General features: G+C 53.1%; 1 protein-coding gene across 1 annotated transcript in view; it reads left to right on the top strand.

The window, feature by feature from the left end:
* Positions 1-9,395: 9,395 nt before the first annotated feature.
* DNAH1 (dynein axonemal heavy chain 1) overlaps positions 9,396-24,842 on the top strand; it is a 73,251-nt gene continuing 57,804 nt past the window's right edge. The window contains exons 1-7 of the mRNA XM_032411416.1: positions 9,396-9,835; positions 10,862-10,934; positions 13,082-13,256; positions 13,658-13,814; positions 14,734-14,866; positions 17,191-17,352; positions 17,935-18,187. Coding sequence (XP_032267307.1) covers positions 9,455-9,835; positions 10,862-10,934; positions 13,082-13,256; positions 13,658-13,814; positions 14,734-14,866; positions 17,191-17,352; positions 17,935-18,187 — 1,334 coding nt within the window. The 5' untranslated portion in view covers positions 9,396-9,454. The remainder of the gene's footprint in view (positions 9,836-10,861; positions 10,935-13,081; positions 13,257-13,657; positions 13,815-14,733; positions 14,867-17,190; positions 17,353-17,934; positions 18,188-24,842) is intronic.

The following is a 24,842-nucleotide window of genomic DNA, read 5'->3' on the forward strand; positions in this document are numbered from 1 at the left end:
AGGGGGGGTCTCTCCCGAGCCTGAGGTGCCTGCAGAGCCCTGGATCCCATGGAGGCTGGCAGTCCCTACAGCAGCTCACTCCACATAGCGCAGTGGTGCGGATCATTCTCAGGGCACCCATGAGACTGGAATCCCTGACTCCCCTCAAGAATCAGAAAACCCAGCCCAGGAAGGAAGGGCACGTGGTGCTGTAGCCTAATCCCTAACGCCATCCTGGGACCCTCCTCTGTGCTCTCCCGTTCCAGTTGACAATCAGGGCTTGTCTCAAGGGGACTCCTTTAGATTTAAGACTGCAGTGGTCGTGCTCACCAACTCCTGGGGACCCGGGACCTCCGGATTCTTGTCTGAGGGAAAAGAACACCACTGAGGAGGAACCAAGGGTGCAAAGGCCCAGAGCAGTGAGGACGGGTGGATGCAGGGCTGCCAAGTTCTGGGTACCAGGGGTGATGCTGGGGGAGCAGAGGATGGGGGGTCTTTGTGGGGCTGGGCAAGGAGCTTTGTGCAGAGTAGGTCCTTCTCCTTCTCACTCCGTCTATAGGAGGGAGGGCTTGCTGTTACTGCAGACCCACCTTGTTTTTATAGACTGGGGCTCCAAGAGAAGAAGGGACTTGCCCAAAGTCACATAGCAGGTGGGACCTGGGCCACCAGCTGGCTCCCACTCCTGCCAAATCCTGGTGGCCAGGCTCCTCCCAATGGCGCTCATCAGAGGAGAGACCACCTAACCTCCTGAGGCTCAATTTTGTTTGATTTGAGGGCCAGCCTTGAGGTCCTGGGTCCCCCAGGAGGTCTCATTAACTGTGGCCTGATCCAGGCCAAGGCCCAGCTTTGCCATGTGTCTCAGTTTCCCCAGTTGTACAGGGGAGTTAACAAATCAACTCAGGTTTGGCCTGGACTCTTTTGCCCCCCCTCACAGTGCACCAGGGGAGATAGGTGGTCTATAGCTCCAGGCACAGATAGGAAAATGAGGTGCAGGGAAGGGATAGGAGCACCTGGGGCGCAGGTCACCCCCAGGCCTGTTGACCCAGCTCCGAGGGTGTGGTCAGAGGCCAGGAGAGGAGGCTGCAGGCTTGGTGGCCAGAGAAGCCCAGGCTTTTTGGTCTCCAGTGTTCTTTAACCTGCCCTCCAGCCCCCTCTGTCTTGGGTTCACAGCTCCACCCCTGCTGAGTGCATCTCCCCCCGCCCCCAATTATGACTGGTCACAAAAGCTGGACCGTGACCAGACAAAGGGATAGGGATGAAAGTGCTGGTTGTCATGGCAACCTGGAGGGTTGCTGGGACCCAGGGGAGGGGCTTGGCTGTGTGCCTGAGTCCAGGCATCTGGATGACCTTTGAGCATAAGCCAGGGTGGCCCAGGGGCTCACAGGACTTCCCCTCCTGTTTCAGGCCCACCAGAACTGGGCGCACAATTGCAACCTCACCCCCTCCGCGGCAGCACCTGCTCCCTGCGCCTCCCTTGGTGGCCCCATTATCCTGCACCTGCTGCCCTCCCCCACATCTGCTCCCCAGCCCAGGCGCTCTTCCCAAGGTGCTCCCTGCCCATCCCCAGGCCCAGCTGCCTGCTCTGAGGGCCAGTCAAGAGGGGCCGTGGACCCAGGAGGGGTCACAGGGAGAGCCCTGGGGAAGGACGGAGGGTCCAGCTGCCAAGTCAGCTCTGCCTGACCAGCAGTGTGTGTGCCCATGACAAGGCCTCCTTTGGGCCTCAGTCTCCTCACCTGTAAAATGGGAATAGCCATTTCTGCCCTCAGGGCCTCCAAGAGTAAGTTTCTCTCTGCTTGGAAGGAGATCTGAGGCCAGGATATCGCCAGAGCTGGATCAAGGTAGACAGCGAGGTTGGGAAGAGCAGAGGGAAGGGGTTGTCTTGGGCCATACTCTCAGGGCCACCTCTGTTAGAACACTTGGAGACCTGAATGCCCTCCTGCACACTTAAGGGCCACAGCTTGGAGGGGGAGATGACATTTTCCAGGGGACCCTCCGGGGTAGAGGGTATCTGGGCAGGGAACCCATCAGTGCCAGGTTCTTGAGTGGCCTATCAGGAGTACTAGGGACCAACCCCCCACAACAGGAAGAATGCATGCTCCCAGGGGATGGCCTGAGGGGTCTCTGGTAATCCAGTTCAGGTGGGGAAACTGAGATCCTAGGAACTGTAGTGTCTGGGTCTCTGGTATCCTACCACCAGATGGTAGAATGGAGGGACAATGGAGCCGAAGAAGTGGGATGCCTGCCAATGTCCCCACTGCTCCTGGAAAGGATTGGGGGTCCCCACGGCAACTGGTTTTTGTCTTGTGACCCACATTCTAGTGGCTCCCTATATCCTATGCACCAGCCCCAAGTTCCCCTCATACTTGGGGCAAGGCCCTTCCCTTCTTCCCCCCTCAGTTTGCCTACCTAGAGTGTGGGAGCAGATTCCCAAGGAGGCTGTCAGCTCCAGCTGCTGCCCTGCTGTGTGAACGCCCCCTGCTCATCACACGCTGGCCACTGATGGCTGCCCCCTCCTCTCTGCTAATGAGGAATTCCCTCTCTAGAACAAACCATCCTTATTGACCTGTCTGGAATTCCTTACGCGCTCCCTCCCAGAGGTGTGGTGGGAGCGAAGCTTTTGCCAGGAATGGAGGCATTTTGGGGCACGGCAACAGTCCTGGTGTCCCTCAGACCATTCCGTACAGGTGGCCCCGGTGCGGGCCTCGGCACGTTCTGTGTACCCCACTGTGCAGATGGAAAAACTAAGACCTAGCAAGGGAAGAGACTTGCCAGTGAGTTGGCAGCAAAATCCGGGCCTCCTGCCCTGTTCATAGAACTTTCTAGGGGTGGGTCAGAATGGCAGTCTGGTTTCCAGACTCAGTAAACTCAGGCTCCCTGGAGGAGTGGGGTGGGGGCCCTCGATGGGTCATGGAGCCGAGATGATGAGGCCAGTCCCGGTCTGCCGCCGGTGTTCACTGAGCTCCTTGGGGCCAAGGGGAAGTCAGAGGCACTGATTATGACCAACAGCAGCCTGTGTAGCTCCTCGGGGCCCCATGGAAATTCCTGTGGAAGATATCACTGTCTGGGGGCCTATCACTTGGCCCCCCTCCTGGCTCCTGCTCCTAGAGAGCAGAGCCTCAGCATCCTGGATGTTCCTGCTTTTCCCAGCATCCTGTTCTGGGGCATGGTCTGGAACTGCAGGTCAAAGGGGGGTAGGCTGGGGAAAGGGGTGTGACGGTGGAGTTGTGTGCAACTGGGCTGCTATTGGTGGCCACCATCTCCAGATGTGGGTCGCTCCGTTTCCTAGTCATCCCCTAAGGGCTCTTTCAGGACTGATGGACTGGCAGGGCTGCTGGGAAAAGCAGCACCACACCCCCTACCATCCCTGCTGTTCAAGCCCACCCTCCAGTTGGGTGACCCAGCAGTGACCAATGTCTGGTTGCCTACTAAGTGGTACTGGCCATGGTCCTCTGGGCCCCTGAGGAGAGTATAAGTGTGTAATGTGGGCTGAGGCAATCAGGGAGGGCTTCCTGAGGAAGTGTAGCCTGAGACGGGATGGGAAGTTGTAGAAAAACTGAAAGAGGGAGGAAATTCGAGCTGGGAAGCTCCACGTGAGTCCAGGTGGGAATGGCTTTGGGCTGGGGGCCAGGATGAGGACTGAGCCTTCATGGGGGTCCTCAATCTTCCAGTCCCCCAGGAACTCCTACTCCTCCCTGAGCTCTGGGCTTTTAAGGTCTTGTCTGTCAAGCTGACCTCATGGATCAAAGGAGAATTAATTTGTCTCCATTTTTATTCATCAAAGAAAATGCTGGTCAGAGCTGCTGAAACTAGCTGGCCAATGGCAGAGAGGGGGAGGATCAGAGGAGGCCTAGGGAGAGGGTGAACCCCGGACCTCAAACCCCAGTCCTCTGAAAGCCCCCATGCCTGTGACTCAGTTTCTCTCAGCAGCAGCTCAGGGCTCCTGGCCTAGAAAACCAGAGGGAGATCCTGGGGGGCCCAAGAGGCTGCCTGGGGGCAGGTGGGGAGCGGATAGCTCCAGCCGTCCTGTCCGGATGCCTGTCGCCCTGTTCCGGCTCATTCTGCCTCCTATTCACATGGGGCTTTCATCTGTGCAGCCGGTGAAGCATTGCTCCCAGCCTCAGCACCAGCAGCAGGAAGGCACAGGGGAGGGGCAGCCCAGACCTTCCATGCCCTCAGACTTCCTGCCCGAAAGGCTTGTCTGCCCAAGCCCGAAGCTTCCAGCCCACCAGAGATGGTGTAGAGAACCCCTCCCCCCCATGCACAAGCTCTTGAAGGAACCCAGTCTTCCCTATTTCAACAAGAGCAAGACTGGCTTCCCTTCCAGCCCATGCAGGGCAGAAGACTGCTCTCCCACAACAGGAGGGGCAGGGGCCCAGGCTGGGGTCATGTCTCAGCCCTTTGCTCCTCCCTCAGGGGACAGGTAGGTGTGGTGGCCTTCAGGGCAGGGCAGGAAGAGCAAAGCCTGAGCCCGTGTCAAACCACTGGGGAAGTTGGAGGCAGTAGAGGGTGGACATCTGAGACCCAAGAGAGCAGGACTGACCCCAGTGTCCTGCCAGGGAGGGAGGGAGGCAGTCATACCCACTGCCCACACTGTAGACGGGCAAAGTGGAGCTGGCAGGATTTCTGGGAGAAGAAGCAACCCCCGGCCCCCACGCCCCCAGGGACACAGCGGTGACCATCTCATGGTGGGGGGAGTGAGTGGATCTGTGGGCTCGGCCTTCTGAGAGCGGACCCTTCCTGCGGTGGCCTATCCATCTGTCTGGCAGTCGTGGCCCCTGTGATGTCATCAACCCACTGCGTTGCTTGGCAACTTTCCAGGATTAGCACTCTGCCCCTGTCATCCCTGACGTCCCACCATGGGCTGATGTTGCCCTGGCAACCCGGATGGGTACTGCAGCTTTTTGGACAGCTGTACCCAGTGTGGGGAGTGCCAGGAAAAGCCGAGAAGCAGGTGCCTCTCTATGGGCCGAATAGGGTACACAGCCTATCCCCAGACCCACAAAGGAGCCAGGCTGGCCCTAAACAGGGCTTTGAGGGTCCTTGTCTTCTCAAAGAGCTATGGCCACCTTTGCCTCCAGTCCCCCTCATACCCCTTCCTTCCTTCCGCAATGGTCACTGAGCACCTACTGTGTGAATGCCAACAAGAAAAGCAAATAACACCACAGTCTGGTCTTAGGAAAAGTTGCACCAGCATTGGGTCTTGAAGGATGAATAGGAGTTGGCCAGGAGTAGGAGTTGGTGGAGAGAAGTGTTCCGGACAGAGGAAGCGAAGCCTGTGCAAAGGCCAAATCACTGTCTCCAGCCACAGCTTACACTCTGCCTCTGGGGTCCTCATGGCCTGCCCTCTCTGGCTCTCCCATTCAACAAGAGACTTTAAGGTAGAATCCAGTTCAAATCTGAATGCTTAGTGCCCAGCTCCGACTTGGCACTAAGCCAGCATTGCTAAAAGGTCAAATAAAATTGGACATTTGTCTAATGAACCTCAAGTCCTACCACCTCCCCCAACACCAACCTGCCTTACCAAGCCTCAGTTTCCCCATCTGCAAAATGAGGCCAACTCTGAGAAAGCTCTCTGGGTAAGGGTTCTCAGGTGGAGGTGGGATGGTTTTTAAATTTTCTTTTGGGTTGTAACCCACCTCTTACCCTTACAGAAAAAAAATGTTAAGACTAGTACAGTGGACATCTGTAAACTTTCACATTGCTCAATTGTTAATATTGGACCACTTTTGTTTCATCTCCTCTCTATACTTCTCTATATATAAATTTAGCTGAACCATTTGAAAGGAAGTCACAGCAGCGGACATCCTGACATTTGTCCTGAAATTCTTCAGCCCACATCGGCTAAGACAAAGACAGTCTCCTGTATAACTACAATACCATTTTTCACATCTAAGAAAATTAACAGAAATTCAATAACCAGGACAGACAGGAGGATCAAAGCCTGAACCCATGCCAAGTCCTTGGAAGAGATGGGCACTTGAGGCCAGAGATGGGGGGCAGGAGCACCCACCGCCCACCCTGAGGAGGTTGAGGAGGGGTTGTAGCCCGGGGGTGGTGGTGATGGTGGTGGTGGTGGTGGTGGTGGTGGTGGTGGTGGTGTGTGTGTAAGCTGAGCCGCCAGAGAACAGAAGCGACCCTTTCCGTAGCGACCTGACCATCTGGCTCGCAGCTGTGGCTTAGATACGAACTTCCTCAATTATTACCCCCAAATTATTTACATAACTTTAATTTTTATTTTATTTATTTTTACAAGGATTCAATCAAAGTCCTCGCACTGCGTTTGGCTGTTTTGTCTCTTACTCTAGAAGAGTCCGGGAGGGGAGATGGGTAACGGAGCCTGGGTTGGACAGCCTGGAGGGCGGCCACTGTCCCCAAGCCGCCGTCCTGGGGAGGAAAGCCGCGAGCGCAGGGCGGGAGGAGTGTCGGAGACGCGGCGTGCAGACCCCGGGGGCTTCCGCGGACGGAAGTCCCGCCCGCCGCGCGGATGGTCCCGCCCCTTAGCAACAGGCCCAGCGTCCCTCCCTAGAGACGGGTCGCCTGACCCCACTCTCGCTCGTTGGAGCCGGTAAGTGGGTGGCGCCGAGGGTCGGCAGGGCGAGACGCGGCAGGGGCACCTCGACTAGGCGCAGAGGGCGAGTGGACGGGAAGGAGGACGCCCTCCCGGCGCAGGGTCCACGTTCCTGCCTACGAGTCTGCGCACCCGGTTTCCCCAACCTTGGCCCGTGGGAAAGGAGTGGGGCGCACTTACAAACAACCTGTCAGGTAAGTCCTGTACTTACTAGGCCGGTGTTTTGCCCCTCCCCCCACACGGCGAGGCTGGAGCCACACTCTCCCCCCGCTCCCCGCCCTGTGGAAGGCCCCTGCAGGGAAGGAGCCCACCTCCTCACCAGCCACTCCGTCCCTCTCCTGACGCCGCTGCGTCCGGTGCCCTTAGTGCTCCCTGTCTCCACATATAAATCCGCAGAGTACCGCTGCACCTGTCTCAGGGTGGTTACAGACATCAACTTCCTTTCTTGCTTGACTCACTCCACACTCGTTCATGAAATCATTTGGCAAGAACTTTTCTAGGCACCTATGGTGTGCCAGGCCCATGTCAGTCCCGTGCTAGGTGCTAAGGTTCCAGAGATCAATGTTACTCGAAAATTCCTCCATTTGCCGCTCTCATGATCACCTGGCAGGGCCGACAGATGTGCACATAGAATACAGGGAGATGTCCACTGGAGGGAGGAGCTTCAGACAGCTGGGGGAACACGGAGGGGCTCACCTTAGGAGAGTACTCCAAAAAGGTAGAAAGAACCCCAAGCCTGTGGGGGTTACTACTATCCACAGTATTGTTTGCCAGCTAACACCAACAAGGGAAGAGACGTCAAAAATCCTTTAAGCCACAGATCCCCTTATTAGATGACACCTAACCTAGAACCTGGTGTGTGGAACAGATGCAGGATCTTCATTGAATCAATAAACACTCGCTTTGCAGAACCTCAGGGCTCCTTGGTGCACAGTTTGAGAACCACGGTTGTGGTGCTTAGGGACATGGATCTTTGGGTCAGCCAGAAGCGAAGACCTCCGTTTCCATTTTGGTTCTCCCAGTTCTTGGCTGTGTGTCCTTTCCAAGTTTCTTGTCTTCTCTAGACCTTAGTTTCCTTGTTTGTGGATTAGTGATGAGAGTAGTATTTGTTGTGGGGATCCAAAGCCCTTGTTCATTTGTGTCCAGCCAGCCAGTGCCCGGTGGGTGGTTGGGTCACATGGGGTTGAATGACAGTGACTGCACCCTGAAGCTTCCTCTAGCCAAGCTATTAGGACTCCCAGGTGATCTGACTGGGGAGAAAGAATACCTTGGGTTTAAATTCCACCGGCGCCTCTTGCTGGCTGTCTGAACTTGCGCAGGTCTCTTAACCTCTCTGAGCCTCATTTTCCCCAGCTCTGAGAAAGGAGGATAGTCTCAGTTCTCACCTCAGAGGTTTGAATGAGATGTTGCACAAACTACATCTAAGCCTCTGATAGCACGCCCCATTGCAGACACTGTGCCTGCCGGGGCCTCCCCCGCCATCTTACTGGCCAGTTTCCTCATGCAAATAGGGGACAGTGCACAGAGTGACCTGCAGGGGCTTGCTGGCAATGGTGTCGTCACGCTCTTGCCAGCCCTGCTCGTTCCCACACAGACGCAGGCATCTTGGGGCTGACAGGAGATAGAGGTGTGTCTGTCTCTCTGTCACAGGTCCTGTGCACACCAGCAATGTACAGGTGCTCAGAGCTGGGGTGGGATGGGAAGGGAGCCTTGGATCTTTGTAAAGGGCTGAGGGATGGAGGGGAGACAGGATTCTGGGTTTGCAACTCACTCTCACGCCTTCCTTCCTGGGATGTGCCTGGATGGGTTTCCCACTGCCAATCTGCTCAGAGGGAGAGGGCTCATAGGAGCAAAAACTGCACCCCCCCCCCCAACCCCCCATCACAGGCTCCTTTTGCCTCCAGCAACATTGTGCTTTCCTGGACATTTCTGCCTCTGTTATCTTGGCCGAGCCTGACGACACACCAGCTCAGCAGCCAAAAATATTCAAGCACATTTGAGAGCTGGGCAAACCAGGGAGTAGGATGCCCTCCTGTGGAGTGGGGTCCCCGACCTCTCCAAGAGCTGCTCTGTTGGGTGATTTTGTTCAAAGATGAACAGACATCTGTGGGTTTGCAGCCGTGATGGGGCTGAGCCCCAGGGGGTCCCCTGTCCTTTAGGGTGCTCTGGGAAGGGCTGGTGACTGTCGGGAGGATAGGCCAGCCTCCACAATGTTTTTGGCAACTGCCCCGGGAGGTGGCTGGCCACCAGGGAGTGGATTCAGGGAGCTGAGTTCTGGTAGGCCACGCCTGACTGGCTAGAAGCTGGTCAGCCTTTGGGCTCAGAGTTTGGGGCTTCCTGCCAGAGCCCCATCTGCCTTTCATGGGCCCTAAAGTGGCCTTGCCAACTCCCCACCCCCTTTTTAGAAATGGACTCAGCAGCTGCTGGTGGCTTCAGCACTCTGGGGTAGCTTTGATCCAGACAGTCCTGGCTGCCCACCCTGGGGGCCTTTCAGATCAATCCAGGCAGGATTCCCCTGCAGTGATCCAACAGGAAGCCTACACCAGCCAGGCGCACCTGGTGGCTAAAATGGAGATGACAGAGCACGACACACCCAGCCAACAGAGCCCCCTGCACCACAAGCTCCTGGCTACAGGGGGTGGGGAATGGGATGGGGCCTGGGGAGAGGGCGTTGCTTGGGTCAGGGTATCCTTTTGTTAAGACATTTCTCATGTGCAACATCCAGGGAAGGCCCTGCTGTCTCCAAGTGGGACCTGCCTGCCATTGTGTGTCTGTCCAGATTAGGAGACCACTCTCTCCCTCCCCAACCCCTGCGTGGGGGGCTGTGGCTTGTTGCAGGATGCAGACAAGGTGTCCCTGTATCCTGGTGCCCCTGGGGGCTGAGCAGAAGCTGGCAAGATCCCAGTGATGCCAGTATCTTCTCCTAGGAGCGCCCCGAGAAGCAGCATGGAGCAGCCTAACAGAGAAGGCCAGAGCCCCGGAAGGACGCCTCAGAGCCCAGAGTGTGATGGTACTCCTGTGGGCCAAGAGTGTAGTCTGAAGAGGACCCATGCAGACCTAGAGCATAACCTGGGGAGGATTCTTCTGGGACCAGATTCTGGGTCGGAGAAGCCTCTTCCAAGAGCTGACCCCAATCCCCTGCCTTTGCCCCTATCCCCACCCACGCTCTCAGACTTGGGGCAGCCCCGGAAGTTGCCCCTGACAGGCACTGATAAGAAGTACCCCCTGATGAAGCAGCGTGGGTTCTACTCTGACATCCTCAGCCCTGGAAGCTTGGATCAAATTGGGGTGAGTGTGGCAGCTGTCCCCTCCAAGTCCAAGCCCTCCTGTGGGTTCCAGTCACCCCTCCTTCCTTTCTTCCTTCCTCCCTTCCTCCCTTCCTTCCTTCCTTCCTTCCTTCCTTCCTTCCTTCCTTCCTTCCTTCCTTCCTTCCTCCCTCCCTCCCTCCCTCCCTTCCTTCTTTCTCTCCATCTAGCCATCTGTCTGTCTAGTAATTTGTCCATCCATCCACCCCTCCATTCTTCTGACCGTCCATCCATCAGTCCCTCCATCTATTTGTCTTCTCATTCAACAGTTCATTACCGAGTATCTCCTGTGACAGGCCCTGGACTGAGCACTGGTGACAGTGAGGATGAGACATCCATGTCCCTACTGTCATGGGGCAGTAGCTTTGGTGGGGGAGTCCTCCCCCAGCTCTGGTTGGGGAGGGGTTCCTTAGACAAGGTGGCATACTATGTGTTTACTGGGTGGTTGGCAGGGGGCTTGAGGACCCTGACAGAGGCCATGGCCTGTGTAGAGGAGGAGGAAAGAAGGTGACGGGACAGATGAAGGCTTGGGGTAGGAGGACGCTGGAGAGGGGATAACTAGGGGAGGGTTTGATGAGCCCCAGAATCCTGGACAGCCTTAGGAAAGTTCTAGCCAGGATGGGTCAAGAGAGATAGGGCAAGGCCCCACCAATCCTCACTATGCTAGGGGTGCCAGAGTTGCCCTTGGTGGGGGAGACATGCACAGAGACACCTGCTGGCCTTGTGGTCCCTCCATCTTGTGGCTCAGCCCCCGGACACAGCAGGAGTGTCCTCAGAGGAAGGAGGGGAGCTGTGCAGGACCAGAAGGGGGTGGGGTTGGGGTGTCCCAGGTGGCTGCAGCTTGCTGTCCACTGTGGCCTCTGAATGAGGAATTGTGAAAACTCACTGGTTCTGCCCCATCCCCGTGCGCCCTGGGCTTGGGGGAGACACTTGGTCTTGTGGTCCCTCCCAGGTCCTGCCTGTCCTCAGGATGTTTACACCCCCTCAGAGCTCTGGGATTTGGTTTTAGGAAGTATGCCGTGGTCCCCGCATGAACCAAGACCTCCTGCGACAGGCCGACCTTGACCAGTTTACTCCAAACGGTCAGTGCCCAGAGGGGAGGGGTGGATGAGTGGGTGCATTTAGCTCTGGTCTTAGGGAGATTGTTTCTTCTTGGCTCGGGATCTCAGTTTCCTCAGCTGTAAAATGGGGGTAATAAGACATAAGGTGCTTTGTGAGGACCAAGCTAACGGTTAGTGCTCAGCGAAGCGTGGCTTTCTGTTCCTCTTAGAGCTGTCACGAGGGTGCCACAGTGGGCTGGGCTGCTCAGGGCCAGAGCATCCGTTCTCTGCCTGGCTGGAGACACTAGGGTGTTTACCTGTGTAAATTCGATTTTCTCCCTCCCCTGGACCATGAACTTGGAGGAGGCCAGGGCTGTGTCTGAGTGGTCCCTGCTGGGACCCCAGCACCTAGAGCAGGGCCTAGCACAGGAGATCTCTGCTGAAGGAGGGAAGGACGACTCTCCTTCCTCTCAGGCTCTGCGCTGAGTCTTGTAAGGTCTGGGACAGGACTGAGGGGTGTGGGGCCGTCTCCAGTGGCAGAGGGGAGAATAGGGTGGCTCTAGGAGAGGCAGCAAGCTCGCTGGGGCCCTGAGTGGCGGGGAGGAACTGGCTGGGGACCCTCCCACCTGGATGGCAGACAGGATCCCTCCTTCGATCAGGCCCAGAGGGCCCAGCTCCCAGGAGAGGCCTCTTTGCTGGCATCGCCCAGATTAGTCCTCTCAGTGCCCATGAGCTTCCTGGGATCTGGGAAGCCCCAGACGTAGCCCAGGAACTATCACGTGTATGCACATTCGTGCGGTGAGCTGAGGCCCCAGGCTATGGCGCTCTACAGTCTCACAGACGCCTGGGGCTCAGAAACGCTTCCAGAGCACGGATCTGTGGGCCCAGTGCTGCTCCCACCATCCACGGTAGGGCTGGGTGGGGATGCTCGGCAACGCTGCAGCCCCACCCGCCTGAGCAAAAGCAGTCCCCCAGAATGCCACAGGGTGGTGGAAGCCGGCCACAGTCCACTCTGCAACTGGAAGGCCAAGGGCAGGACTTGAGAAGCCTGCCTGGGACTCATGGGCATAGCAGGGCTGGAGGCCAGGCTTGGTTCTCCTCACTCTGGCTCCTTCTTGGCCCCTGGGTTGCAGGGCTGGGCCCAGAAGCCTGTGCTCCTGGGAGTGGAATGGTGTCATGGACCCACAGGCTCAAAAGCAGATGATTAGGGGGTTGAAACCTGCCTTCTCAGCCATGCCTTTTTGGTACTGTGGGGTTCCCTGAGCACCTGGCAGCTCTGGTAGGAGAGCAGACTTCAGCTGAGAACGGGTGGCCTCTGCTGAGCCTCTCTTCTGTGGAGCCCCAGGGGCTAATCCCAACGTGGGCTGTCTTGCAGTGTGACTACCTTTTGTCTCCGGAGAGGCAGTGAGGCCCAAGGAGCGGGTCACTAGGGCCTCCCAGGAGATTGGACGGGGCCATCACTGAGCTTTCCTGAGCGCACCCACCTCCTGGGAAAGGTGGCTCATCTCCCGTAGCATATTCCCACACCTCCTTTCCCCACCTCTCGGGACTTTCCTTTATACTTAACATCCCAAGTCCCGGGCATCCCTCAGTTCCAGGCAGACTGGAATGGTCTCTCCCCACCAGCTGTCCTGCCCCCAGACCTGGAATGGAAGCCTCTGTCTGCCCTGGGTGTCTAAGTAGGGATGGCCATTTTGTGCCTTGAATGTCCCACAGGGCCAGGGTGATGGCGCCACCCACTCATACCGTATCCAGGATGCCTTGAGTTTGGAAATGCTCCCAGGGGGTGAATAGCATTCACCATTGATATGCCTAGGAGGGCCTCTGGAGTAAGGGTGGCAAGGAGCTACCACTCCGCCTTCCTGACCAGTTATAATCCCCACTGGTCATTTGATTCAGCATCTGGCTTGAGCAAAGGCCACTGGTGCGGGGGTGGGTGGTGTGCAAGAGAACGGTTGAGCATGCTGGCTCTGAGCAGGGAGAGCAGGACCAAAACACACCTTCCAGAGGCCCTCATCCCTCCAGGCTTGAGCTCTCTTGGGCGCCTGGTGCCAAATCTGCCTTCTCCTCACCACTGCCAGCCATAGGCAAGCTCTGAGCGTGCATGCCTGGTACCTCGTACTTTGTCTTGGGGCGTACTGGGCCCTGGCCTGAGCCCCTGCCACCCCTGTCTGTGCGTCTGCCTGCAGTCAGAACCTTTGAGATTCCTGAGGACATCAAGGAATACCTGGAGCAGCAGTGTATTGGGTCCACCACCGAGAGGCTCACCCAGACTGACTTCCCGCTGCAGGCCTATGAGCCCAAGGTGCAGGTGCCTTTCCTGGTGCTGCCAGGCCAGTGCCCCCGCAAGATTGAGATTGAGAGGTACGGCTGAGTTGGCAGTGGGCGGGCCGGTCCTCTGGGAGGCAACTAGGTGACCATCCTCACGGCAGAGGTTACGAAAATGGGTCTCTGTGTAAATCTTCTAGCCCTTTGGTTTCTTAATAGGAACACATTGCTTTCCTTGCTGTGGAATTGGGGAGCGTGGCCTTTAAGTCACCGTAGTGGAACTGCCAGGCAGGACAGAGGGCAGCTGGGGCCCAGGACACCAGCCCCACTCACCACACCACTTCCTGATGAGTTCCAGAGGGGCGGGGGCGGGGGGCCTGGGGGCGTCCCTGGGCCACAGCCCTATCCCCCACCACCTTGTGGGCCCTTGCTGGCATCTATGAAGCCACCTCACTTGAGCTGAGCTGTCATGAGATCCCCTTGTCCCCCTCGGCCAGGAGGAAGCGGCTGTACCTGAGTCTGGACATTGAGCAGCTGCTGGCTCATGAGGGCATCGACTCCAACGCGCTCATGCCCAGGCACCCAGATCCCCACAACCCCCAGACCATTGAGCAGGGCCACGACCCGCTCTTCCCCGTCTATCTCCCGCTGAAGGTGAGCCTAGTTTCCATAGAGGGCTGACAGTCAGGGGTGGAGGACTACAGGAGCCCGGCTGAGGGGTCAGATCCCAATCCTAATCCCAACCCATGACAGTCCTAAGCACTCACTTATCAAGCATAATTGGAGCCCCCTGCCAGGGGTTTTGAGCATCCTCGGCTGGGGCAGGAGGGGCCCAGAACCCCTGAGATGCTGACTCTGCTTCTTCCTTGGGAGCTTGGGGAAGCTGTGCCCACGATCTCTGCCCACCCTGCTCCCCCACCACCTCCAGGCACCAGAGGCAGCCCAGCTGAACAGACCTCCCTGACCACTGCTTCTGGACTCACGGAGATGGGGGGAACGGAGGTGGAGGAGGGCATCATTGTAGCCCCTTTGAGATACCGATGGGGAAACCAAGTCCAGGGAGGAGAAAGAGGGAGCATAGTGAAAGTGAACTGCTGCTCTGGCTTTCACTTGCCTCCTCACCTTCTTCTCCATGACCCGGCGTGTCTTGCTTGGTGGTCTCTATGGGGAGGCAGAGCTGAATCCAGATCACCCTACTAAGGGTGGCTTCCTAACAACCCCGAATCTCCATGTCCGAGCGTATGTGGGGTGCTCAGGAAAGTCCAAGGGCCACCTCTTCCCTTGGGTCTGAACTGGATGATCCTTGGGCAGTGGGAGAGAGAGCCCACATCCTGCTTTGAGTCCCCAGATACCCCCTCTGCCTGCTTCAGGGTGGCCTGGTTGGACTGGGATCCAGGGTGTCATGGAGCCAGACCCTACAGGCCCCTGTGAACAGCAGAGGAGGCATTCATCCCCCTGGTCCCGTCTCTAGCTCCTGCATCTGCTCAGGCACCCTCATCCCCTGGTAGACCCTTCCCCTTCGGCCCCTCTAGGGGTGAGCTCTCTCCCCCTAGCCTCTGTCCGTTTCTTCCAGGTGTTTGACAATGAGGAGTTTGACTGCCGGACTCCCAGCGAGTGGATCAACATGGGCGTGGAGCCGGGGTCTCAGGACAGGAAACCTGTCCCTGGAAAAGCCCTCCTGCCCACTGATGACATCCTGGGGCACGGTGAGCAGGGCGGGTGGGGTGGGGGGCAGGGTCCCGGTCTGCATCATCCCTGTCTGGCAGCAGCCCAGCCACGGACTCCTGGGCTGCCCTGGGGGCTGGGGGCCATGGGAGGTGAGGCCCCACCTTTTGAGGCCTCCCAGCTGGGATACAGGCTAAGGGGAAGGCCATACAGAGGCAAAAAATACAAGGACCAAGAATGACATTGTGGGAGGGCTGGGGAAGGGACAGCTGGATGGTGTCTAGTATTTTTTTTTTTTAATCTTTGATTTATTGGTCATAAAAAACTATGTAAGCTTGTTGGAAATGTTCAAATGTGCATAAGGGGCACGATTCAAGCCCTTCCATCCTGCCACCCAGAAATCAGTGTAGCTCCAGCTGTCCCTGTGGCCTCTCTGATCTCACCAATGGGCGGACCGCACGCACCCTAATGCTTTGCCCCTCCTTTGGCCCCACATCTGCCCTGGGGCCTGTTTGCTGCTGGAGGGAACAGAGCCAGGGGGAGCTTCCTTGACTGCCACCCTGGCCTGCGTGGCTGGTCTCCGTGTGGGCATCCGAGGAAGATCCAGGTTAGGAGATTGGATGTTGGAGGTGGCTGTCCCCCTGTGCATGGCTGAGGGCCGCTCTGCTCCCTGCCCCCTGGGCGGACACACCGCTTTGGGATGGGGAGCGCGCCCTGGTGGGCTGCGTCCGGGACTGAGAACCATGCCGGTTGGTTTTAAGACTGCGCAGCCTCCAGGGGGCCCCTCAGCAAGTCCGTTGAGCAGGCTGTAAGTTTAGGTTTCGATTTAAAAATATGTTAATGCTGGAATCAATTTCTCTGAACTAGACAAGAAACCCAGAATGTTCCCTTTACTTTGCACTTAATTACAAAAATAATTTAACTCAATTGTTCCCAGATCTCCAATTCCTAGTGATAAAACCAGAAGGTGTGAGGCTGCATTAACCTTAAATGCACGGGGTACCAGCCTCCCCGAGGTGGTTCTGCCCGCGCCCTTTCACACAGGCCCCGCCCCGTCACTAGGCTCCGCCCCTTCACACAGGCCCTGGCCGTCGGGGGGAAGCGATTCTGCCCGAGACCTCTGGTGTTCTGTGGGGGGCTTCTTGTGACATCTTTTTCTCTGAGTTGAGCCAAGACAGGTCAGCCTTTTCAAAAAAGAAGCTTATAGGAAAGGAAGGGAAGGGAAAAGCAAACCAGAACCAAAGCCAGGGGGGTTTACCACAGCAAGCCCCTTTACTTGTCTTTCCAGCTTCAGCCAGAATTCCAGCCATTTTTCCTCAACCCAGTCTGTAGAACCCATCAGTTTAAGGCACTTGTGCTAGGCACTGTGCCACGTGCATCTTCCTTCTACAAAAGTATATGGAGCACTACTGTGTTCCAGTTTCCATTCTAGGTACTGGGAAACAGCTGTGACCAACACGGACAAGGTCGCGCCTGCCCCTGGGGAGCGGTCCCTAGTGTGAGGTGCCCAACGGAACCAAGATAGGATGCATAGATAGTGTGATTTTAGGCTCTGTGAGGGACACAAATAGGGTATCAAGTCAGAGAGTGCCTGGGGCAAAGGTGCTCTTTTAGGCAGCGATGCTTTCTCCAAGGAGAAGCCATTTGAGCAAGGAACAAACCACCTGAGCAAAGACTATTCCCGGCAGAGAGCATAGGCCTGAGGCAGGAATAAGCTCCAAAGTCACAGGAAGAGCCAGACGTGCAGTATGGCTGGAGAGAAATGTGTAGGGCGGGTAGTGGCTGGAGACGAGCTGGAGAATAGGGCAAAGCCTTTCAGCCCAGCAAGTGGGTGGGAGGCCCATCCTGACCAACAGGCCCTGAGGCCCACTTTGGGGCCACTGTAGGACGGTAATCTTCTACTTTGCCCTGACCTGTCCTGATATGAGGGGCCTGGGGGCTCAACTGCCACCTGCAGCCCACAGGAAGGGGTTCACTCTGGCCTTGGTCACCCTGAAGGGGTCCAGTTCAGACATGAGGAGCTTTACAACTACATCCTCAACAGGTCTCTGTGCCTGGGGCTCACCTGCCTCCTGTCCCAGCCCTGCTGGCCTGTGTGTCTGTCTGCCCCAAAGGGGTCAAACAGAGCACAAGGACAGAGAAGCCTGGTCCTTCTGGCTCTTCCTCACCAGGGGTCTCCCAGGCACCAGCTCAGCTGGGAGGAAGCAGGGTGCCTGCTTTGCTGGAGCTAGAGGGGGTCCATCCTGGAGGGAGGGAGGCCAGACTAGTGGCCGCTGAGACTCGTTCCCAGCACCTGCTGCCCACACTCAGAGGCCCCGCCCGACCCTACGGCAGAGAGCATCGGCGGGTTCCCCTCCTGTTTCAGAGGACCCCAAAAGTCCGAAGCTGAAGTATGAATGGTGCAGTGTTGGTGTACTGGACTATGACGAGGAGAAGAAGCTGTACCTGGTGCACAAGACAGACCAGAATGGCTTGGTGCGAGATGAGACGGGGAAGCGCATCCTGAACGGAGGGGTCACCGCTGAAGGTGGGAGCTCTCTGCCCCAGCCCACGCAGACCCCCATGCAGGCCCGTGACTGAGGCCAACCCCCACCCCCCAGCACAGCCCCATCAGGCCTGAATTCTGCCTTGCTCTGTGTGTCCTGCGGCTGTCTGTCCCCTGACCAGTGAAAACCAGAGGACTCATCACACAGAGAGAGACCCCAGGAAGGGCAAATGGCCATTATCTGATAGGCCCGCTCTGAGCCGCTGACAGTGCCACTTCCCACGTGCTGCAGAGAAGGCATCCGAGGTCCATCGATCAGTGATGTTTGCCACCGGGTGTGGCGGTGAGGGATGGGCACTTGGGCAGCCAGCCCCGGGGGACTCTTTGTCTGTGCCCAGCTCTTTACAGTTGACAAAGCACTTTCACATTCACCCATGGCAAACTGTGAGGCAGGCAGGCCCCAGGAGTGTGCCCATTCTACAGATGTGACAGTGTGTCAGAAAGGGGAGACCACTTGCTCAGGGCCACCACGCCTCAGCCACAGAGCCAGGCTGGAGCCCAGTGTTCCAGCCCAGAGAGTCAGACTGTGCTCTGTGTCCCCTTCTCCCTCCCACCCGGCCCCAGGAAGGCCCCCCCTCCTCACCTGCCAGTACTGGGTGCCCCGGATCCAGCTGCTCTTCTGTGCCGAAGACCCACGTGTGTTCACGCAGCGCGTGGTCCAGGCCAACGGCCTGCGCAAGAACACAGAGGCTCTGCTGCTATACCATCTCTACGTGGACTGCATGCCCTCCGAGGGCCGCCAGCTCATCAGTGAGCAGAGCCTGAGCAAGATCAGGCAGTGGGCCATGAGCACACCCCGGATGCGCAAAGGGCCCTCGTGAGTCCCCACCAGACCCTTCCCCATCCCCTCCCCGCCCCGGACATCACTTCCTCTGGGAGCTCATCTGTGGGCTATCTCGCCCGCTGCGCTGTGGACTTCTTGGGCTCTAGATGGTGTCTTGTTCACCTCCAGATCTCTCATTATCAATACAACTCACGGATTCTTATTTTATTTGAAGGGTTATAATCTGTTACTAATGTTTTCTGTTTTGATGCCCAAATTATCCAAGATTTGGCCAGAGGGAGCCTCTTCAAGCTGATTTCTGTGTCCTTCTGATATGTTCCTATTGTTCTTTGAGCACGTCTATACTTTTGGGCACAGCAAGAAGTTCTGGGCTCATCTTGTACATCCCCCGACCCAGCCTTGAAATCAGCTATTTCTCCAAGGAGCCCTGGTTCCTTTAAATGGGGAGTGGTGTTTAGAAGCCAAGATCTGGGCACTAGATATTCTCATTGCTACTGGAAAATCATTGCTTTGAGGTTTTTCGACCAGACAAATCGGGGAATACATATATTATGACATTATATTATATTGTTATTACATATAACCTCCATACACACCCATGTCTATTTCTATTTATTGATCCATCCACTAAAAACCATGGGTTCATAATGATACCTTAAAACTGACCCTAATACCACATGGCTCATTCTCACTTACACATATTTGTTACTTCTTTCTCCAGAAGAAAACCAGCTCCCATTCATTGTTCATAGTATATTTGCTCAGTCCTAGAATATACAGAAAGTAGTTTCAAACTGCTAATTCGTGCTCTTTAGAAGAAAAACCTTACTAAGTAGACCTTATACACATTTAGTATTCCTTTTCTCTTCACCCTGGGGGCATATAGTCCTAATACCATATTCAAAAGTTATTTGCTTTTCTTCCCACCCCTTCAGTGGGATATGTTCATTTGATGAAATACAGTGTGGTCCGTTTGTTTTATGCATGTAATGTATATTTTCTCTGTGTCTGTTTCTCTCACTGATATATAGTATTCATAAAGGTATCCTCGGATCTGTCCCTCCCCACCTCCATTCATTCTGTCCTCTCTGCATCTCCCCTTTTCCACCCTGTTCCCACCACACACGCATAGCTAGCCAGTGTCACTAGCTTCTGCTATGTCCTTTCTGTATTTCTTTTTGCACAAATGAGTGGACATACGTGTATTCTTAGACCACCTTCCTTCCTACTCGGAGAGCAGCACACCATGGATATCCTTTTGCATGTTACCTTTCTCACTTCCGGTACATCCTGGAAATCAATCCACATGAGTTCGTGAGATTTTCTTCCTTCTTTTTCATAGCCACAGAGCAGTCTAGTATGTGAATGTACCACACTTACCGTGGTTTATTCGACCATTCTCTATTATATAAGCATTTAGGTCATTTCCAGGATGTTGCAATCATAAACAGTGCTACAGTGAAAAACCTTGTGCATTCTATGTTCATAGTGATGGAGGGGTAGCTTTAAGGGTAGCTGAGAAGCGGGATTGCTAAGTCAAAAGGGAAGCCCATCAGTAGTTTGGTTAGGTGTCGCCAAATTTCCCTCCATGGGGGTTGTGCCCTTTTGCATACACCAGCAGCATGTGAATGCCTGTTTCCCCACAGCCTTGCGGAGAGTGTGTTGTCATGCTATGTGATTTTTTGCCAGTCTGGAAGATAAGTAAGCGAGCAAGGTAAGTAATAAGTAAGACTGAAGTGTTATAAGTGAGGCGGAACATTTTTTCCATCTTTTCTTATGATTAAGGGCAAATTTTATATTTTGGGGACTTGCCTATTCATATCTTTTGCCCATTTTCTTTTCCCCCTCAGGCTTTTGAGCTTTTTTTCTTCCTCTGATTTTAAGTGTTCTTTATATATTAGGGATATTGGTCCTTCATCTGTGATTTATGTTGTAAATATTTTCTCCTGGTTTGTCAGTTGTAGTTTGACTTTGCTTATGGTAATTTTTGCAATATGACTTTAAAAATATTTATCTAAACAATGTTATTAATCATTTCTTCCATTACATCTGGGTTTTGAGTCATAGTTCGAGGGCCCTTCCCCATACTGAAGGTTTCTTCCTGTACTTGTATGGTTTCATATCCTTGTTCCTACCTTATGTATGGTGTCTGGTATGGATCCAATTTTATCTTTTTCCAAATGACCAGCATTTATTAAATGGTTTATTAAATGCCTGTCAGCCTTTATTAAAACCTACATCTTTGGCCCAGTGGTTTAAGATGCCACCTTTATCGTAGACTAATTTTCATATGTACTCAGGTCTATTTTGGGACATTCTGTTCTCTTCCATTGTTCCATTTGTCTATTTATGCACTTGGACTACAGTTTAATTATAGACATTTTACAGTATGTTTCAATGTCTTGTAGGGCCAGCCCCCTTTGTAGCTCTTCCCTTTCAGTGTTTTCCTGACTATTCTTACATGTTTGTCTATTTTAGTTATTTTTTAAAACTGTGGAAAAATATACATAATGTAAAATTTACTATTTTAACTGTTTTTAAGTGTACAGCTCAGTAGAAGTAAGTGCATTCACACTGTTGTGCAACCATCCACAGAACTTTGTGAAACCCTGTATTCGTTAAACAATAACTCCCCGTCCCCATCCCCATCTCCCCCTGGCCCCTGGCAACCACCATTCTACTCTGTGTCTCTGTGAATTTGACTGCTCTCGGTACCTCATATGAGGAGACTCATACGGGCTTTGTCCTTTCGTGTCTGGCTTATTTCACTGAGCATAACGTCTTCCAGGTTCATGCACGTTGTAGTAGGTGTGGGAATTCCCTTCTTCTTTTTCCTTGTAATATTCCATTGTGTGCATATACCACATCTTGTTTATCCACTCATCTGGGGATAGACACTTGGGCTGCTGCCAGATTTTGGCTACTGTGAACGTGGGTGTACAAATCTCTCTTCGTGTCCCTGCTTTCTGTTCTTTTGGGTGTATACCCAGAAGTGGAGTTGCTAGGTCATATGGTAATTCTATTTGTTGTTGTCATTTAGTTTTTATTTCATAATCATAAACTTAACTCTGCAATCCATCTAGACTTGGAGAGGGGTATGGAAAACATGGAACCCAAAGAACTGCAGTAAAAGCACAGATAGTAGGCCATTATGAACAGACGGGAGAAGGAACCGTCTGGTAGTTAAGATAAAACACACATTAAATTTATTAGAGTTGTCCACAGTCGGCAACAGTGAGCTTCTTGCTGCTCTTGCCATTCCTGGACCCAAAGCACTCCATGGTTTCCATGGAACTCGTGCCCTCTTTCACCTTGCCAAAGACCACATGCTTGCCACCCAAACACTCAGTCTTAGTAGTGCGGATGGAAAACTGGGAACATTCGTGTTGGGTCCCACATTTGCCATGGACAAGATGCCAGGACCCGTTTGCTTCAGGCTGGAATACTCATCATCAGATTTCTCCCTCTGGCTGGACTTGCCGCCAGTGCCATTATGGCGTGTGAAGCCACCACCTTGGCACATGAGCCCCCTAATTCTGTGACAGCAGGAAACTTTATAACCAAATCCTTTCTTCTCCAGTCCTCAGAGCACAAAAGTTTTTGGCTCTCTTTAGAACTTTGCAAACGGCTCGAAAGATACATGGCCCAAGGGCAAATTTGATGGCAAATATCTTAGAACATCATGGGGTTGACCGTGGTAGGGTGGTACAGGGCAGCTACGGGGGGCGTCAGCGGCACGTGCGAAGCTGTTTGAAATCTCTGAGACGCCATCAGCCAGCTGCCTTAGCAGCTGCACCGGCGGGGCACCAGGGTTCTCATTTCTGCACATCCTCACCATCACTTCTTTTCCTCTAAATAGTCATCCTAATGGATGTGCTGTGGGATTTCATTGTTTTTATTTGCATTTCCCTAATGATTAGTGATGTTGACATCTTTTCATGTGCTTATTGGCCATTAGTAGGTCTTTCTTTGGAGAAATGTCTATTAAAATTCTTTGCCTGTATTTGAATCCAGCTGTTTGGTTTTTGTTGTTGAGTTTTATGAGTTGTCTATATATTCTGGATATTAATCCCTCATCAGATATATGGTACTTTCTCCCGTCTCATGGTTTGCCTTTTTTTTTTCTGTTGATAGCGTCCTTTATATTACTAGGACACAAGGTTTTTCGTGTTGATGGATTCTAATTTGTCTATTTTTTTTTTCTTTTGTTGCCCGTGCCTTTGGTGTCATAGCCAGATCATTTCCAAATCCACTGTCCTGAAGCTTTCCCCCATCTGTTCTAAGAGTTTTATAGTTTTAGCTCTTACATTAGATCTTTGATCCATTTTGAGTTAATTTTTATGTATGGGGCTAGGTAAGGGTCCAGTTTGATTCTTCTGCACGTGGAGATCCAGTTTTCCTAGCATAGTGTGTTGAAAAGACTGTTCTTTCCCCCACTGAACAGTTTTGGCACCCTTGTTGAAAATCATTTGACCCATATGTATTTGAGAGTTTATTTCTGGACTCTCTGTTCCCTTCCTTTGGTCTCTGTATCTTTATGCCAGTACCACACTGTTTTGATTACTGCAGCTTTGCATTAAGTTTTGAAATCAGGAAGTGTGAGTCCTCCCACTTTGTTCTTTTTCAAGATTGTTTTGGTTATTTGGGTCTCTTGAGATTCCATATGAATTTTAGGATAGATTTTTCTATTTTTGCAAAAATGTTGTTGGGATTTTGTGGTTGTTGCTGGGATTTTTTTTTTTTTTTAAAGATTTTATTTATTTATTTGAGAGAGAGAGAATGAGAGACAGAGAGCACGAGAGGGAAGAGGGTCAGAGGGAGAAGCAGACCTCCCGCTGAGCAGGGAGCCCGACGTGGGACTCGATCCCAGGACTCCAGGATCATGACCTGAGCCGAAGGCAGTCGCTTAACCAACTGAGCTACCCAGGCGCCCTGTTGCTGGGATTTTGATAAGAATTTGCATGCTTATTTTCCCATGAGCATTGTATGCTCTAGTTCTATCTTAAAAACACTTTATATTTTGGGGGTGCCTGGGTGGCTCAGTTGGTTAGGCATCTGACTCTTGATTCTGGCTCAGGTTACGATCTCGGGGTTGTGGGATCGAGCCCCTAGTCAAGCTCCGCACTAAGTGTGAGGCCTGCTTGGGATTCTTTCTCTCCCTCTCCATCTGCCCCTCCTGCAGCTCGTGCTATCTCTCTCTAAAAAACAAAAACAAAAACAAAAACCCTTTGTATTTTTAATGGGATTGCATTATATTTTTAAATTACCTTAGGTAGAGCTGACATCGTTAGGATCTTGAACTGTCCTATCCAAGAACAAAGAATGTTCATTCATTTGTTCAAGACTACTTTTGTGTCTTTAGGAATGCTTTATGTTTTTCTCATATAGGTTTTGCATATTAAGTATTTTATCTTTGTTACTATTATAAATGGGATTTTCTCTATTATCGTGTCTACTGATTTGTGTATGCTAATTTTATATCCCGTTACAAACAATCCTTACTGAATTGTTTAAATGTGTTTTATTATTGATTCTCCAAGCCTTTCTAAGTATACATTATCTGTAGATAGAGATAGTTTTACTTATTCTTCTCCAATTCTTATTCCTCTAATCACTTTCTCTTGCCTAATTGCATTTTCTAATACCTCCAGTACAGTACTGAATAGTAGTGGAGTTGGTAGGGATTCTTACCTTGTTCCTGATATTAGTGGAACTACCTCTAGTAAGTTTCCCCCTTAAGAAAATGCTAGCTTTAGGACTGTATTTAATAACATACCCATTGAAACTTCTGTTTTTTTAAGTGTTTATTTGTCAGAGGCTTTTTTTTTTCTTTTTTCTTTTTTTCTTTTTTTAAAGATTTTATTTATTTATTTGAGAGAGAGAGACACAGCGAGAGAGGGAACAGAAGCAGCGGGAGTGGGAGAGGGAGAAGCAGGCTTCCCGCTGAGCGGGGAGCCTGATGCGGGCCCAATCCCAGGACCCTGGGATCATGACCTGAGCCAGAAGGCAGACGCTTAACGACTGAGCCACCCAGGCGCCCAGGTTTTGTTTTGTTTTTTTAAAGATTTTATTTATTTATTTGACAGAGAGAGAGAGATAGTGAGAGCAGGAACACAAGCAAGGGGAGTGGGAGAGGGAGAAGCGGGCTCCCCGCTCATGCGGGGCTTGATCCCAGGACCTTGAGATCAGGACCTGAGCCGAAGGCAGACGCTTAACTACTGAGCCACCCAGGTGTCTCTGTCACAGGCTTTTAAAGTACTTCCAGAGATAATCATATGATTTGTCTTCTTAGATCTGTTAACATTGTGTATTATATTAATTGATTTTCTAATATTGAAACAACCTTGGACTCCTTTAATAAATCCCACCTGGCCATGGTGTATCATTTTTTAAAAATGTGATATTGGATTCTGTTGGTTAGTATGCTGTCTAGAACTTTTGCATCTATATAAGTATTGTTGGTCTGTAATTTTTTTTCTGTACTGTCATTATCAGGTTTGAAGCAAGTTATACTTGCTTTATAAGAATACTGATGTTTTCCTTCATCTTTAAGACTCTGGAACGGGGCGCCTGGGTGGCTCAGTCGTTAAGTGTCTGCCTTCGGCTCAGGTCATGATCCCGGGGTCCTGGGATCGAGCCCCGGGAAGCCTGCTTCTCCCTCTCCACTCCCCCTGCTTGTGTTCCCTCT

Source organism: Phoca vitulina, unplaced genomic scaffold (genome assembly GCF_004348235.1).
Source record: "Phoca vitulina isolate PV1807 unplaced genomic scaffold, GSC_HSeal_1.0 scaffold13, whole genome shotgun sequence".
NCBI classification, from domain to species: domain Eukaryota; kingdom Metazoa; phylum Chordata; class Mammalia; order Carnivora; family Phocidae; genus Phoca; species Phoca vitulina.